The sequence below is a fragment of the Gouania willdenowi genome, assembly GCF_900634775.1.
Source record: "Gouania willdenowi chromosome 24 unlocalized genomic scaffold, fGouWil2.1 scaffold_320_arrow_ctg1, whole genome shotgun sequence".
Taxonomy (NCBI): Eukaryota; Metazoa; Chordata; class Actinopteri; order Blenniiformes; family Gobiesocidae; genus Gouania; species Gouania willdenowi.
Genome location: NW_021144848.1, coordinates 1817980 through 1835487, shown reverse-complemented (window position 1 = coordinate 1835487; position 17508 = coordinate 1817980). Strand labels below are relative to the sequence as shown.

The following is a 17508-nucleotide window of genomic DNA, read 5'->3' as shown; positions in this document are numbered from 1 at the left end:
GTTCTGAACGATCTGGAGTCTGTTTAGGGTCGACTTATTAAAACAAGTAAAAACAGAATTACAGTAGTCAATACGAGATGATATAAATGGATGTATGACCAGTTCCAGATCTGATTTTGATAAAAGATGCCTCACTTTAGAGATATTTCTCAGGTGGTAAAAACAGTTTTGGGTCAAATGACGACAATGTCCCTCCAAAAGCTAATTCTAGAAAGAAAGAAAAAAGAAAACAAACATTTTTTTTAATATTAAAATAGTCACAACATAATGTAGCCCTACAGTGAAATTTGTCTCGGAATTTATACCTACCCTGTCAAGGAACAATATATAATAGTTAAAGATAATAATAATAATCTGTAAGGAATATAATTCCATGAAGTAATGTAGCTCTCGTTATATTTGCGCTTTTTTGATGAGATTGCTACGTTTACCCGTACCCCACTTTAGGAACCTAAGCTTTAAGTCAAAGGCTGTGTTTGACTTATCATCCTAATGTACTACTCATACTAAGTGATAAATGAATCTGTAGTGTGTTCACATTAGATTGTATGAAAAAATTGAGTATGTGAGAAATAACTGGATGTATACTACTTTTTAAATCTAGTCCAGGGGACCGCAACCTGCGGCTCTGGAGCCTTATGTGGCTCTTTGACTCTTCTATAATGGCTCCCTATAGCTTTAGAAAAAATATATCAAAATAAAGAATTGTTATTTTCTTACAGAGGATATCAATGATTAATGACACCAAATAAAATCATGATATAATAATGAGTCAACATTAAAATAAATCACGTTGTGCAATGACTCAGCACTTTCCTACCTCCTGCAACATCTACAGACCATCAACTTTCCTGCACCTGTGGCTAACCTTAAGTTTTAAATCCCTGTTAAGAAACTAAACCAACAAAAACACTATTCTGGAAGAAAATAGAGATTTTAATTGTGTGGGAACAGATTAATTTAACCACCAATGTACAGGTTAAATATACATGTTTTATGTGTGGCAAGAAATTAGCAATGAGCATGTGTTGATCACATGATCATGTGTTATAAAATTCTAATTATTTTTGTAGACCTTCAAATACATCAATTAAAAAGATATTGTTTACATAACGTTATTCAATATCATTTTTTACTGTATAGAATTGTATACACTATTGTCTCCATTGATGGGAAGGTATTTTTTTCAGCTTTAATCCAAGTGAGATGAAGCAAAAGTAAAGGTTGCAGACCTCTGGTCTAGTCATACTCAACCGTCCCATGATGCATTGCGAGTGGAATGTAAAGTGGTGCTGGGACTGGCTTCAAGCTAAAAACAACCCCTTTTCAAAATAAAAGCATCTCTTCTCGTCTTCCATTTGTTTTGTTTTTAACTGTTTTATAAATAGGGCTCTTGTTTTGAAGGTTTTGAAAATCAGTATATTAGACAGTATATACCAGGAATGGACAATTCTATCACAGCAAGGGCTACAAAAATGTGATTGTATCTGTTCTGAGGGTCACATGATCAATATTCATGTCAGCATTTAGAATAATGACCGACCTGTGCATTAATAGAGGGGGGAAATGGTTTTGTCTTTGTCTGTGGTTTAGTTGTTTTGTCAGTTTTTAATCCTTTTGTGTGTTATTGGAGTCATGTGTGTTTTTATGTTGTGTTCTAGTTGCAACGTTGTGTATTTTTTTGTCGATTTGTGCGTTTTTGGAGGTCACTTTCTGTATTTTTGTTGTTGTTTTCTGTATTTTCCTGTCATTTTGTGCAATTTTGTTGACAGCTTGCGTGTCTTTGGAGCTGTTCTGTAATGTGTTTTGTGTGTTTTGTAGTCGTTTTGTTTGTTGTGTCTGTCTTTGTCATTTTGTGTGTTTTTGTCTGTCATGTCAGTCTTTATGTTCCTTTCAACTTCTTGAAATACAGTTTTTGGGGTTGAGTCACCAGTTGCCCATGTTTGGTTTATACTCATTGAGTTTGTAGTACATTAGTGTGCAATTTCGAGCACAGCTCAGGGTTCTCACCAGGAATTTATCACAGCATAGGGGGATTGCCTGGTGTGCGAGTGAGCGCCACCGACGCAGAACATTTTGAAATGTATAACTCTCTGAGGGCCAAGTTTAGTGAAGTAAAGTTAAAGAATCTTTGTTCCAGCCTTTCTTTAAAGCCAAAAGTTATTGTTGAATTGGTGAAGGTGATGATAAATGTATCGTTATAGAGTTACTCATGCTTGGCAGGGTCAGGGTTCAGCATCAAAGTTTGGCCTTGGGCCAGTTATTTTACGACCAGCGAATGGTTGACCAAAATCAGACAAAACCTGTATTTTCCTGCTAAACAACAAAATTTAATTTCATGAAGTTATTTCTTTAAAATAAATTGAATTTGCTTCAGATTTGCTACTGTTTTAATCACACATTCACAAACATTGTCTATTAACATAATGGTTAAATGATTACCATTATAAATAGTATTTATCTGAGCCCATGTTAATGACATTTACTGTGATTATTAAGCCATCGTCAGTAACGCAGCCAATTCTTGCGTGATATTCTGATGCTGTTTTTTTTTTTTTTTTTTTGCTGAGAGTTGTGAGACATTAGCAAGAGATTGCTAGCTGGCAAAACAAAATGTCACTGTCCAAAGCAATGAAGAGGAAAGTTGACGGCGAGGGTAGGACGTACAAAGAAGACTATGCCTTCATCCTACCTGATTTTAAGAAGGCCAAGCCAGTCTGCCTCATCTGCACTGACGTGGTTGCACTTTGCAATGAATACAACAACCGTATGGCACCATGAAACAAAGCATGGCGGCTTCAAAGAAGCAAATCCACTCCAGACAGAGGCGTGGAGGCAGAAACTCAGGGGCCTGACAGCTGGATATACGCACAGCAGCAAGATCCTGGTTTGAGGATTTACGCCACAGCGTAAAAGTGACATCATGGGTTCTCACACAGCACAACAAACCATTCACTGATGCAGGGGTTTTTAAAGAAGTGATGGTGGCAGGTTTGGAGCAGTTGGCTACTCATAAATCAATGGATGGTGTGATTGTCTCAGTGAATCAGTGCATAGACGCTCTGTTAAATGCTGTGCATGAAGTCATTATCAGTGGCCTGAGTCAGACCAGTTACTTATCTCTGGCTATTGATGAGAGCACTGTCAGTACAGATGTCAGCCAGATGTGTGTCTATGTGTGATAAAAGGAGTTGCTGTCTGTAATTCCGTTAGAAGGGAACACCACCAGGGACATTCTATTTACCAAACTGGAGGCATTGTTCAACCTGCATTCGTTGTCAATTGATAAAATCAACCTTATCGTGTCGGACGGAGCACCTGCCATGATTGGTTGCCACAGAGGTCTGGTGAGGAGACTGAAGGAGATCGCGTCCAAAATGCACGGATTGCATTGCATTATTTACCAGAGTGTCCTGTGTGCAGGCTCAGCGCAGAACTAAAGGACATTGTGGATGAAGTGATGTGAGTCATTCATTTTATTAGAGGCACATCAAGCACTCAGCGTCGTCTTTTCCATCAACTTGTTGCTGAGTCAGAGGAGGCCGCTTACGATGACCTGCTGCTGCACAATGACGTGCGCTGGTTAAATGAAGGCAAAGCGCTGGAGCACTTGTGTGAGCTACTGGACGAGGTTAAGGCCTTTGTGAGATTAAGCAAGATGTGAGCTACAGACCCACCTTTCCTCCCTACAAAATGAAATGTCCACGTCTATTCTAGCATGTTTAATGGATATCTTTGGACATATGAACCAGCTAAACCTGCAGCTACAAGGGAGAGGCAAAACCATTATGGACCTGGTTGAAAAGCTGGAATCATTTACCAAGAAACTGGAATTGTTCCAGTCAGACATATCAAGAGGAAGGATGGAGAAAAGTGACAGGGCTGATGTTGGATTTCATCAAACAGATACGAACCAGCTTCAAGTCCAGGTTTGAGGACTACTCCATCCCGAGGGACATAATCACTATTGTCCGTGTCTGAAATGCAGATTTCTCCTCCCTGTCTAAAAAACCATCCCCTCATTGGAAGAGGTTGCACGTCCGCTGGAGCTGATTGATTTTTAAAGGAGCTCCCTGGTCAGCGTGGCGCTCAGTGCACAATCCGTGGAGGATGTTAGGATGGCATGCTCAGAGGAGTACAGGTGGATTAGAAACTGACCTTTTCTGTGCTGACGATGTTTCCCTCAACCTATACATACAAGCTTTTCTTCTATAAATGCCATAAAGACGCACCAGAGGAACCGCCTTACGCACAAAAACCTAGAGAACTGCTTGTGGATTAAAGTGACTTCCAAAAGATTGTGACTGAAGGGAGATGCCAGTTTCAACATTTAATAGTTATATTGTTGCTTTCATTTATTTAAATAGTAAGTTCCTATTCTCTTTTTTTTCTCTGTATTTTTAGGAGAACAGCGCATGAGTCCACATATCCACAAGTCGGTGTGCGTCGACAGACGAGCACAAGTTGTGGCTGAAATTTTATTTGACTTATTTGATGTTTGAGCAGTGTTTGTTATTTGATTTCATTCAATGAAAGACATTTTGCACTATGTCAGTTGCAGTGGAACATAGAGTGACTTTTCTTTTTTTCCTCTTATCTGAGAAGCACATGTGCTGTAACTTCTTACCTCACACCAGTGAGCGTCTGAAGTCAAGCAGATGCTGCTTTATATTACGTTATCATATTTGGCCAGTTTACAACATTTAAATAAATGTTCTGAAATCTGTGGAATTCTTGTTTTTATTAAAATAAATACATTTATTATTCTGTTTTGGATGGAAGTCCTTTTTGTATCATTTCGACAGTACCAATTAAAAAAGGGGAAAAAACAACAGAAAATCCCTCCTACGTTATTGAAAACTGAGCGTAGGGGGCGCCATTGCTCCGTAGGGGAGCAAAATTACAACGTTGGGGGCCCCTACGCTCAACAGCGCTGGCGAGAACCCTGCAGCCTGTGTGTGTATGAGCAGCTCCGTGCAGCGTCTTCTCACCTGCAGTTTCTTGGTGAAGCGTGAGAACATGTGTTGGACGCACTCAGTGATGGCTCCGCTCTGCTGGAGCAGCAGAACGCCTCTAGGGGTCACTGCAAAGTTCAGCAAACTGTCCAACAACGTCTCCTCCATCAGCAGCCTGAGAGAGAGAGCAGATTAACTAATCCTAATCCTTGTCTCGATGCATTTATTATTATCTTAATCCAACATATCATCCTCCTCCTAATCAGTCTTATCATGGTTTGTAAAATACTCCCAGTTTCTCATAATAAAGTCTGATCTTATCTCATGTGTAGATGTTTTATGTGAGTTCATTTTAAGTTAAACCTGCTTTTATGAGGCTCTGGAAATCATCAGCCACACGTCACGTACAATCACAGAACCAATCCTTAATCTCTGAACACAAACAGGTGACTTTAGGACATTGTGAGGCAGTCAGAGCAGGAGTTAAATTAGCACATCACAGCGCTGTGCACAGCGTGGGAAGAAACGAGATGACGTTTCATACGCAACAACATGACGTTCTTTGACTGAGTTTTTGTTTGTAATTTGCAGGCTCCTCCCACTCCTGCAGGGTTTTATCATTCTAAGTCCTACACCTAACAGCAGGGGGCGATGTTGCAGCATTTACTGAAGTCTACTTTAGTTTTATTTAAACTGTACATAGTGATTTATCGATTTATTTATTTATCAAAGCAAGGAATCTGTGTGTGTGTGTGTGTGTGTGCGCACTATTATGTATAATTTGAATAATTTTGTGTATTTATTTGTTATTTTGTGTGCTTTGGGTGTCATTTTGTGTATTTTTGTTTTGTGCTATGAGTAAATTTTGTATATTTTTGTTGTTTTCCTATAATTTTCTGTTATTTCTTTTACGTTTGCAGTCATTTGTATAATTGGAGAAATTTTGTGTATTTTTCTGTGATTTTGTGTGCATTTGTATAATTGGAGTAATTTTGTGTATTTTTCTATCATTTTGTGTGCATTTGTATAATTGGAGTAATTTTGTGTATTTTTCTATCATTTTGTGTGCATTTGTATAATTGGAGTAATTTTGTGTATTTTTCTATCATTTTGTGTGCATTTGGAGTCATTTTGTGTAGTCTTGCTTTCATTTTGTGCATTTGTGGAATCATTTTGTGCAGTTTGCTGTGCTTTTATGTGTCTTTGGAGTCATTTTGTGTATTTTTGCTGTCAGATGATACATTTGTGGCGTACTTCTTTATAGTTTGCTGTCATTTTAGGGGACGGGACTCGGATAAGCAAACTGCTTCTCTCGTCTCCTTTTTCGGCATGTACAAAAAAAAAAAAAAAAAAAAAGAGAAAAAGAAAACTTCTGTGAATGCAACCATGTCGGAAATAAACTGAATAAATAAATACATTTGATGTGTTTTTGGAATAATTTTGTGCTCTTACTTTAGGAGTCGCATGTCGCCCAGGTCTGCTCTAAACTCTGTTTGAGGATGATCAGAGACTCCACCCCCCACAGAAAACACAGAACCACCAACGGTCCCCAAACACTGGTACTAGTTATCGTTGGACTATGAAGAATAGCCTCACGTGCTCTGCATCATCATGGAGGATGCTTCCTCACTGGTTCCTGGTACTGGAGTTGGGACGCGTTCTGACATGGAACTGGTCTAAGAAATGACAACATAGGGACGTATTAGTATATATTAGTATTTAGTCAGTCAGTCAGTCAGTCAGTCAGACAGACAGACAGACAGACAGACAGACAGACAGACAGGCACACACGCACGCACACACACACACACACACACACACACACACACACACACACACACACACACACACACACACACACACACACACACACACACACACACACACACACACACACACACACACACACACACACACACACACACACACACACACACACACACACACACACACACACACCCGTCTCCATGCAGCAGCAATGGCTTGGTGGAGGCCGTATCCTCGGAGCACCTGCAGACCCTCACAGCTGTTGTAGATCTGCCTGCAGACAAAGATGAAGGGCCCACATAGCGTCTGGGAGTCAATGAGCAATGGCACGTCCTCGTCCAGCAAACGCAGCGTGAACCGCGCCACCACGTGGGCCGCAGACCCTCTGAGGAACACATTCAACTTATCCTGATGACTGGAGACTGGGGCTTTTATTTTGAAAGGCTTTTATTCTCACCTCTCACTGTGGCTCTGCTCCGATAAGAAGAGTGATAATCCTCTGTCCGTGTTGGCGATACGAGCCAGAACGTCAGCGATGAGAGTCAGAGTCTCCACGGGAGAATTTAACTCAACCTGCATCAAATCATCAGTTCATTCACTATGTTATTGTGCATCATTGTTGTCTTATTGTGCATTTTGTGCAACGTGTTGGGTGATAATATGATAATAATAATACATTTCATCAATATTTGATCTTAGCTGTTCATTTATTTATTTATTTTTTTAATAAATAAATGTAAAATGAATCACACTAAGCACATTCCGCTGTTGCTCTGTGGAGAATAAGAGGACGAATAGAGGAAAAATGAAGAAGTTTTGATTAAAAACTCCTTTTATTGCATCGCGTGTATGGGAAATATTATTTTTCAAAATCTACGTTCAAAAAAATCCAAAGTACAAAAGAAATAGTGCATTGTTTAGTATTTATTTATTTAACCAGGCTGGCATTATAAAGAGAGAAAGAAAGAAAAATAAGTGAGAGAGAGAGAAAGCCTGCCAGGCCTGTATATAGCTGTAAATATAAAACGTTTTTCACATTTTATATCATGCTTTCAGAACGCAGTAAAAGATTGAATTATGAGTGTGTGTGTGTGTGTGTGTGTGTGTGTGGTTGAACACCTGCTGTCCATTGAGTAGAGCTATAACAGGGTAGAGCAGCGTCTCCATCACCTTCCTCTGATACAAACACTCTGCAGCACATTGGTCTCTTTCACTCAACGTCCACAGGAGCTGCATCACCAGATAGCTGGGCCACCACGACACTGATAACACCAGCACAGAGTCAGGTCATAGTCACAGATGTATCTAAAATAGATCTGTTCTTGCCCTTTGTTACAGATATATAAAGAATAGATCTGGTCCTGATCAATAAGTGGTACATTATTATAATTATGACCTGTATTGCTGTTGGTATTTTTGTTGCTGTTGTTGTCGTAGCAAATGTTGTTGTTACTGTTGTTGTTGCCAATACAGTTATTTATTTATTTACCTTTTTTTCTTGTGAAACTGTATAATGAATCATGATCATTAAATGTATCATCATTAATTTTAATAAAAACTGCTCCAGCTGCTGTAATTTATTATTAATTTATTTTATAGTTTGACGTGTGTGCATGTGATGGCGCTGATGGACCTTCCTCACGCTGCAGGTACAACGAGAACAATCAACGCACCCAGCCCAGAAACCAAGGTGTGCTATTGATCACTGATTCACACGTTATTCCTGAGAATGAGCGTGTGATAACACCTCTACACAGCAACATGACTCAGTCCAAGGTCAGAGATAACGATAGAGGAGCGCCTTCAACGCCTCCAGGAAGGATCGCAGTGTCCTCCAGAGAGACCATCACCACTTATTCATGTGTGTGTCTGTGTCTGTGTGTCACACAGACCACATGCAGAGACAGAAGTAATGTTGTACAAACACGATCCGTGTACTCGCTTCGTTCTTTGGTTATTCAATAACAAATTAACAGAAATACAGAAAAATAAAAAAAGCGTTTTTTCTGTTTTAAAATTAAATCTTCTATTTGTGAGATATTTGGATATTTAAGGGAAACTAGGATGAGCATTGAATGTTTTAAGCTCACCACACAGAGAGGACCCACAGACGGGGGCGGATTTTACTCCTGGACAAAAAGAGGATCAACGTGTGAGTCACATGACTGATGAATTGAAATGTTATTATACAGAAATACATCAAAACAAAAAAAATGAATGTTACGTAAAACATGCACATGATATGTGACTAAATGAACCAGAGGTGGTGTAATGAATCAACTGGTGTTCCTTGTGTCTTGTAATCAACTTCTGTCTATGTTGACGGCTGCCGTTAGTGCATAGCAGTATCAAACCGTGTAAAAATATATTTTTACTGCCCTCAAAACAGATGTCATTTTTTCTGTTCTAACATTTATTGTTCCTCACACCAGCCTCACAGTCAATAGCCAGTCACCAGATTATCTGGATACTATTTGGACCATAACACTGTTCGGTAAAGTTGGCAGATATTCACAGATTCAGACTTCCAGCATCAATAACTCTTTAATGAGACGTCATCGACACACAAATGACACGTCTTTACCACCGGTGTGAGGTGGACAACATGATACAAGATCTGCCCCCGTCTGTGGGTCCCCTCTGTGTGGTGAGCTTAAATGATGAAGCTCTCGTCTATAGTTTCCCCTAAATATCCAAATATCACACAAACAGAACAAGATTCAATTTTAAAGAGAAAAACGCTGCTAGTTTGATTTTTCTGCCTTTCTGTTTTGGTTTAAAGTCAGTAAAATCACACTGTATTTGTTATTTTGATTTGGTTTTAAAACGGAATAACCAAAGAACAAAAGCTACATGGATTGAACACAATGTTCTTGTATTCATTTTACTTTTAATACAAATATCTGAACGTTCAAAAAGTGACACGTTACGTAGAAACTGGCTGTAACGCTGTAGAGGCTGCGTTGCCAGGTTGGCAGGTTTTAAGAGTTTATGTTTTCTCATCAATAAAGTGCGGTCTCTGTCTGCCAACCTGTGTGTGAGTCACTGCTGTGCTGAGGTTTGGGACATCGATACATGATGGTGATCAGGATGACGATCAGATCAGTCAGGCTCACTGGATCTGAAACACAGAAACCAGTTTAAACCAGTTTAAGCCAGGAGAACATCGGTTTAACACTCCAGTTTATCCCATTCTTAAAATTGACAACAGTTTTCAGAATAACTGTATTCGCCAATAAAGCTCCCATTCTGAAGAACTGCAATATTATGACGACAGAAAGAGAGAAAGAACAATAGATCTGTTCATGTCCTTTGTTACACGTTTTCTTTTTTCTCTGAAAGAAAGAAAGTATTTTTGTTGCAATTCTATGTATTTTCTTGTTACTTTGTGCATTATTGATTATTGTACAGTCGAAGCAGATGGCTGCCACCTCTGATCCTGGTTCTGCTGCAGATCCCACTGTTGCTAAACGCTTGTTCATGTGGATCTTGTTGAGTTTTTTCTTTCTTTCTTACTATGGACTTTATATTTTGTTAAGCGCACTGAGATGACTTTGTTGTAATTTGCTCTATATAAATAAAGTTGAATTTAATTATTATAGTAATTATTACAATTGGGCTTTTTTTGTTGAGTAATTTAGTGTTTTTGCTGCCTTTTTGTGTATCTTTGCGGTTATTTTATGCATTTATCTGTATTGTGTATTTCTGTGTATTTCTGTCGTCGCTATTATGTGTATAATTGCTGTTGTTTTGATTATTTTTTTGTCGTGTTTTTTGTTGTTTTCTTTATTTTGTGTAATTTTGGAGTAATTTCAGTGTTTTCGTTGCCCTTCTATGAATTTTTGTTGTCATTTTGTGTGTTTTTGTTATTTTGTGTCACCTTTGATGTGCAGAAGATGATTTCTTATTGTGTTGTGTTTGTTATTTCGTTCACAAAGCATTTGTAATAAAGTTCACGTCAACACAAACGGCCACTGCAGAGAAACAGTGACAGAAGAGAAAACAGGATTCTGAAAGAAAGAAAGATAGATAGATAGATAGATAGATAGATAGATAGATAGATAGATAGATAGATAGATAGATAGATAGATAGATAGATAGATAGATAGATAGATAGATAGATAGATAGATAGATAGATAGATAGATAGATAGATAGATAGATAGATAGATAGATTACATTTGTGGTAATTTTATGTTTTTGTTGATGTATTTTGTTATCTTATGTATTTCTGTTGCAATTCTATGTATTTTCTTGTTACTTTGTGAGTAATTTGAGTAATTATTACAATTGATTTGATTTATGCAATTTTTGGAGTCATTTTTCAGTATTTTTGTTGCTGATTTGTGCATCTTTGTGGTTATTTTGTGTATTTTTCTGTATTGTCTGATATTTTTCTGTGTATTTCTGTCTCTCCTGTTGTGTACATTTGCTGTTGTTTTGATTTGTTTTTGTCATGTGTTTTTTTGCTTGTTTTGTGTATTATCTTCTTTATTTTTGTTGCTGTTTTGTTCATCTCTGTTGTTGTCTTGAGTATTTTGTTACTTTGTGTATTTTTCTTGTTATTTTGTGTATTTTTTGGTGTCATTGTAAAAAAGAAAGAAAGAGGTGACTTCAGTTTTTACATGTTGATTAAAACAATGACTTGCTTTTTTGTTTCTTTCTTATTCTACAGTTTCTCATGTGATGAACGGTGATTAAATCACAGCATATATTCAAACAGGTGGAGTTTTTTAAGGATTGATTTGGGTCAAACCTCCAGTCATATTTTTTCTGGCGTTCTGTATCAACATTTTAGTGAAGCCAATCTTTAAAGGGGACATATCATGGTTTTAAATCCTTTCTTTTTACATATAAATTAAACAGTTATGGTCAATATAAAGCAGAACTGCAATGCTTGGGTCTGAATTCCTCATTATTATAGCTCCACCCCTTTTCTACCCCTTTTCTGATGTGCTTCTGAGAGCAACTCGTTTTGGTGCTGTCTCTTTAAATGCAAATGAGACACTTCATACCCCGCCCCCTCCTCAGGTGACACTCGGTTCAACTCAACCCTGCTCGGCCATTTTTGTAGTTTGATAGAAGAGATACGGCTATGTAGCGGTGCATAAACTTTTTAATCACACGTTATTTACAAAATGTCAACAACGTTAGACTTGTCCATCCAGCTTTACATGTTTGAGCCAGAGTCGGACCCAGCGGAGCGAGATGAAAATGAAGATGAAGAACCTGCAGAACCCTAACAAGTGAGCTAACACAAGCACCGAGCTAACGCTAGCGCCAAGCTAACGTCACGAAATGCATTTTAATACAGTCTTTTCAAAGACAAAAACGTCAAAATGAAATGACTAATGAAAACTTTAGACTTAAATTAAACCACGTAGGCCATATCATCAAGGATCTAAAACGAGCACACAGCGCTAACATATGAAGACGCTGCAACTGCTAATGCTAACAAAACAATGACAGGGACGTCTTATCATCACACTTTTTAGCGTTATTTACAGTTTACCGAAGTGCTCTGTTTGTCGTCTCCAAAGATAGAAGGAATTGAACCCTCAATCAGACAAAGTCTTTCTGTAAATCCTTCTTTATACTGGTGGAGGTTGATGAAGCAGTCATCTTTGAAGTGCTTCCTTCACGCACACAAAAATGATCTTACCCACAGATGTGGGTACATTTCTATAAAAAATAAAACTCAACCAGACACTTTGAAAAGGTTCTGATGCTGTGAGACGGTGTAATGAAGTGTGTGGGTTACTACATCCAACAACCCAACATTTTGACTTATCCTCTCGTAATTTCAGCATCCTTGAGCTTGAATTACAAAATAAAAGCGAGAAATAAAAATGGCGGATTGCTCGAAGTGTTGGACTTGGAGTTGATGAACTAATTTGGCAGTTCCGCTGCAAATACTGTGATGTAATAGTTCAAAAAACGTAATAGAGAATAGAAAAATCAAAACAGATTGAAAAATATGAGCAAAACAGAATATAATGATATCTACGGAGCTCCTGAAGAGACTAATTTGATTTTTCCTGTACTTCTAAGCACTAAATATACAACAAAATGTATTTAAGGGCTAAAAAAGTAGATTTAGCATGATATGTCCCCTTTAAGGTTTTACAATATTTGTTTATGTTCCAGTTAAACCAGTAAAGCCTTAAATGTCTCCATCCTAAAATGACTTGTGGTGAAAAACTGTGATTGTATAGTAATAATATAATATAATCTTATCATCTTTAATGACTGTTCATGACTCTTCATGAAACTCACTATAGCTGCTGGGACGTTCCCAGTAAACATTCCAGAATGAGCCTCAGTGATAAGGAGAAACTGTAACTGTCTCCGCCCTCAGTAAAGACAGACAGACCACAGATGATTACGGAGCATAAAACTTTAAGACTCCAGTGAAGTGGGATCGATAAGTGGATCAATGATTAGAGAAACACCAGCAAACGGTGAGTGTTTCACTGGGTGGGCGTGGCTCAACAGTGAGTTGGCATGGATACTGTGCGTCACGGAGGGAGGGAGAAGCTCGTCATCATATTCCTGCGTGAGATAACTTACTAAGATTTAGTTGGTCATAAAAACGACTGATAAACAACAAACATATTCACGTCTCGACTCGTGTAAAACCCAACCCGAGGTACACGGACCATAAACGGCACCACTACACCAGAAGTGACCAAACTCATTGTTATAAAGATGGTCTTTATGACAAACGTGAGCAACTGGTGGCTCTCAATCTCAGTTTGTGTGGCCCCGCCAAAGTAAAAGCACAGAATTACAGAAAAATGTTTAAAAAACGACAGCGGAAATATACAAAATGACTCCAAAATGCTGCAAACTTACAAGAAAATACACAAAAAGACAACAAAATGTTTCTAAAAACATGCAAAATGAAAGAAATATACAGAAAAGTACAGCAAAAATACACAAAATGACTGCAAAAAGAAGCAAAATTACAGAAATACACACAAAAGGACAACAAGAATAAAAAAATACATGGAAAATACAAAATTTAAAAAAATATACACAAAATGCACAAAAACAACAAAAACCAAAAATGACTCCTCTAAAAACATACAAATTTAAAGAAATACAACAAAACCACATAAAACTAGAAAAGCACGCTGAGAGATATTTTCTTTTGGTAGCCAGATCATCACCAAAATTTAATCACCAAATCCATTCATAACTTTTCAAGTTAAAGAAATATACACATTTATAGAAATAAAAACAAAAAGACAACAAATATACACAAAGTGACTCCAAGAAGATACAAAATTCCAGAAATATACAAAAAAGGACAACAAAATACACAAAATGATGGCAAAAAAACATACAAATTTACAAAAATACAGAAGACAACAAAATGCACAAATTAACAACAAAATTACAAATATATTCACAAAAGGACAACAAAATGGTTCCAAAACACATACACAATTACAAAAATACAAACAAAAAGACAACAAAATGCACCAAAGGACAACAAAAACACCAAATTGGACAAATATGCACAAGACACCAAAAACCCACAAAACACCATCAAAAACACAGATTGGTGAGTATTCTAAATGCTGACATGAATGCTGATCACGTGACCCCCAGAACAAATGAGGTGGTAAAAGTTTCTGCTTTAAGAGAATACAGTCACATGCACTGTGGGAATGAGGTTATTACTGGTTTTACTGGTAATCACTGGCTGTATCTGCAGACCAATGATAATTGATGATAAAATGTCATGTACATTGGAGGGTGTTCTTTTCTGTGTATGTGTGTGTGGGGGGGGTGTTACCTTTGTGTTTCTTCACTCTGACAGGGAAGAGCTTCCTTCCATGTTTGTAGACGATGACTTTCCCTAACAGACTCAGTGAGTGAACAAAGTGAGCGTATTCCAGCTCTCGTCCTGAATAAACTCCTCTCTGCTCAGACTCTGAAAGAAGAACAGAGTTACCAGCGCTCCCCTGCACTCCAGGCTTCCATCCCAGTGGTGTTACTCACTGTCGTGCTGATGCTCATCCATCTGAGGGTCGCTGCGTGTCAAAAGCTCACATGCGTCTCTGTAATGGATGCACTGCTGGATGGCTGACACTATCTGCACAATGAGCGGTGGAAACAAATAAAAGCTGATGATGATCCTGTGGGATGTGCTGTGTTCATATGTTGACAGATGCTGCCCCACGCTTCATTTCAGTGTCTGATACAGCAGCACAAATCAATATAAGATGTGACTCCCAGCAGAGCAGAGATCTCTACGTGTTTAGGAGTTATTGACTATTTCTGTGGGAAACGTTCCCAGTGATCCTCTTTAAAGTCATTGGGAGGTTTGGGATTAAACAATCAATGACTGAAATGTCAGAACCACATTGTGTCAGTTCTCAGGCTAGAACTGTGTGAACTAAAGTGGAATAAACAACCATATTTTATTTTCATTTACTTTATCCATCCATTCATTTTCAGACCTGCTTTCTCCTGTTTTTCAGGGTAATTTCATTTCATTTAGTTTAAAATCAATAATTTGAATTGAATAATATTAAACTAAATTAAATACATTTTATTTAACTTAATTCAAATTTAAACTAAATTACTTTTAATTTCACTTCATTTAATTCAATTTAATTATTCAGTGCACATACTTTTTAAAGAATTTGTTAATTTTCCATTTATGGTTGACATGTCTGCTATGTATTTATGATCATTTATATATTTACTTATTTATTCATTCATTGTAAACATATTAATCCACCCAGGGCTCATTGGGCACTAGGGGTACACCCGAGACAGGGCGCCAGTCCATGCAGAGCAAATTTAATTACATTTAACAATTTTAATTATGTTATTTTTTTCTGTCAGTGTACATATACTTTTAAATTTTCTTTTTATGGTTTACATGTCTGCTATTTATTTATTGCGTTAATTTATTTATATATTGTGTTTATTAATGTATGTATTTATTCATCCATTGTAAACATGGTTTAGGATAGATTTTCTGTTTTCAAAATAAAAGCCTTCTTTCACTGATAACGTGTGTTCCTGTTATATGAGGTGGACATACATTATTATGTGTTAGGATCAGTTTTTGTTATCGATCGCTCACCAAACACTTGTATTTTCTCTGCAGGAGTCGGAGGACGACGGTCCTGCTGTAGCATCCATGCTGAGAGGACAGAGACACAGCATTATCACCGTGGAACACAAACACTTTATCCAAAGAATAGGGATTGTCACGGGTTCTCAACCTTGGGGTCACAAGACACTGGGAGGGGGTCCCCAGATGGCCAGAATAAACTGAGATTATTGACAATTTGAGCCAATTTTTGCTTATTTTTACCTTTTTTTCAGCAAAATTAAACAATTTTCATCACTTTTTCTTGACATTAATTTGCTCCTTTTAATTTAATTTTAGTTTTTAATAGTCAGATGAGGTGGTGTAATAAATTATAAATGGAAAATTATTAATTATTATTGCTATTAGTACATATATCACTATCACCACCAATGCCGTTGCACCTACCACCCCACCAACAGCGCTTGCCCAGAAGGAACACAACCCCCAACCCCCGAGCACCGTAAAGCTCCAAACGAACCCCCCCCCCCACCGCTAAGGGACACTGAACCACTGTTCCACCAAATGTCACACATGGTGACCCATTATTGTCACTTTTAACCTCTTTTCCATATTTCATGCTTATTTTTGCCAATTTCTGTCTGTTTTTGTCCACTCTAATTTGCACCTTTTAACTAATTTCTGTGGTTTTTAAAATCCCATTTCACCACCTTTTCCACCATTTTTGGTCACTTTCAACCCATTTCATTTCTTATTAAGATGACTATAATAATAATAATAAACGTTCCTGGATAACAGTGGATATTATTCAGATGAATAAATAAATGTGGTTATCACAGATTCATAGAACAATGGACCATCATTTTACTGACTTTATGGATGGACCTCAAAAATCTCTCCCCTTTATTCCCCCTTATAGATGGTCCTGTCTCCACATGACTGTTCTTCAATGTTCATGTCTGTGTTCAACCACCTTCAGCTACAGTGGGGGTCCCCCGCTCTCTTTATTTTAGGGGTTGAGAACCACTGGTGTTCATAGTACGTACCATCCACCTGATGAACCAGGTGGCTCTGACGTCCAGCAGAACCAGCAGGTGAACGGGCTCCAGCGTCCGCTCTGTGGGACACGATCCCGGCTCATGACGCGGGGACAGAAGGGAGAAGGTGCTCTCCATCACTTCCTCCATGTACCTGAGACATATGAACACATGACTCAACACTTGTACAGTAGATTGAACCAGCGTCGGAAATTAGCGTTGTGTGAAATAAATGTTAGCACAACACTAAATTATATTTCATGTGTCCACAAGGCAAAGCTGGTCCCATTAGACAGTAATGTAACTATTGTAATTATTACAGCAACATGTTCTGTTAGTTCTGCTCTCAGTAGATTAATGATTAAATCATCAAGCCTGAATAGCAGATATAAAAGAAACAAGATTCAGCAGCAGTAACAACACTATTAGAGTTATTTTTGCAAATAAATATATGCCATAAAACATCAGCCCATGAACGCTTTGAGTCAGCAGATTTTTAATGTATAAATGCTGTCACTGAAGCAGATTCTAGTGTTGATGTATTCAATGTCATTTGTGTTTATAAGACACCTGTTTACACTTGGCTGTATACGTCATTATTTTTCTTTCTTTGTAAACTGTAGGCCTAATAAACCTCTATTTTACTTCTGTTTGCATTGTTGTTTTTCAGGTTT

General features: G+C 37.7%; 1 protein-coding gene across 8 annotated transcripts in view; it reads right to left on the bottom strand.

Annotated features, from left to right (window-relative positions):
- Positions 1-17508, bottom strand: part of tbc1d32 (TBC1 domain family, member 32) — a 116422-nt gene that overhangs the window by 37634 nt on the left and 61280 nt on the right. For all 8 annotated transcript variants that reach the window (XR_003672999.1, XM_028440609.1, XM_028440607.1 and 5 more), the window contains 10 exons: positions 16844-16988; positions 15828-15887; positions 14732-14825; positions 14526-14663; positions 9754-9843; positions 7842-7984; positions 7180-7295; positions 6915-7107; positions 6552-6631; positions 4992-5130 (listed from right to left, as the gene is read on the bottom strand). Coding sequence is in view for 7 of the 8 variants with exons in the window: in XM_028440609.1 (XP_028296410.1) it covers positions 4992-5130; positions 6552-6631; positions 6915-7107; positions 7180-7295; positions 7842-7984; positions 9754-9843; positions 14526-14663; positions 14732-14825; positions 15828-15887; positions 16844-16988 (1198 nt within the window). In the remaining variant the exon portion in view is untranslated. The remainder of the gene's footprint in view (positions 1-4991; positions 5131-6551; positions 6632-6914; positions 7108-7179; positions 7296-7841; positions 7985-9753; positions 9844-14525; positions 14664-14731; positions 14826-15827; positions 15888-16843; positions 16989-17508) is intronic.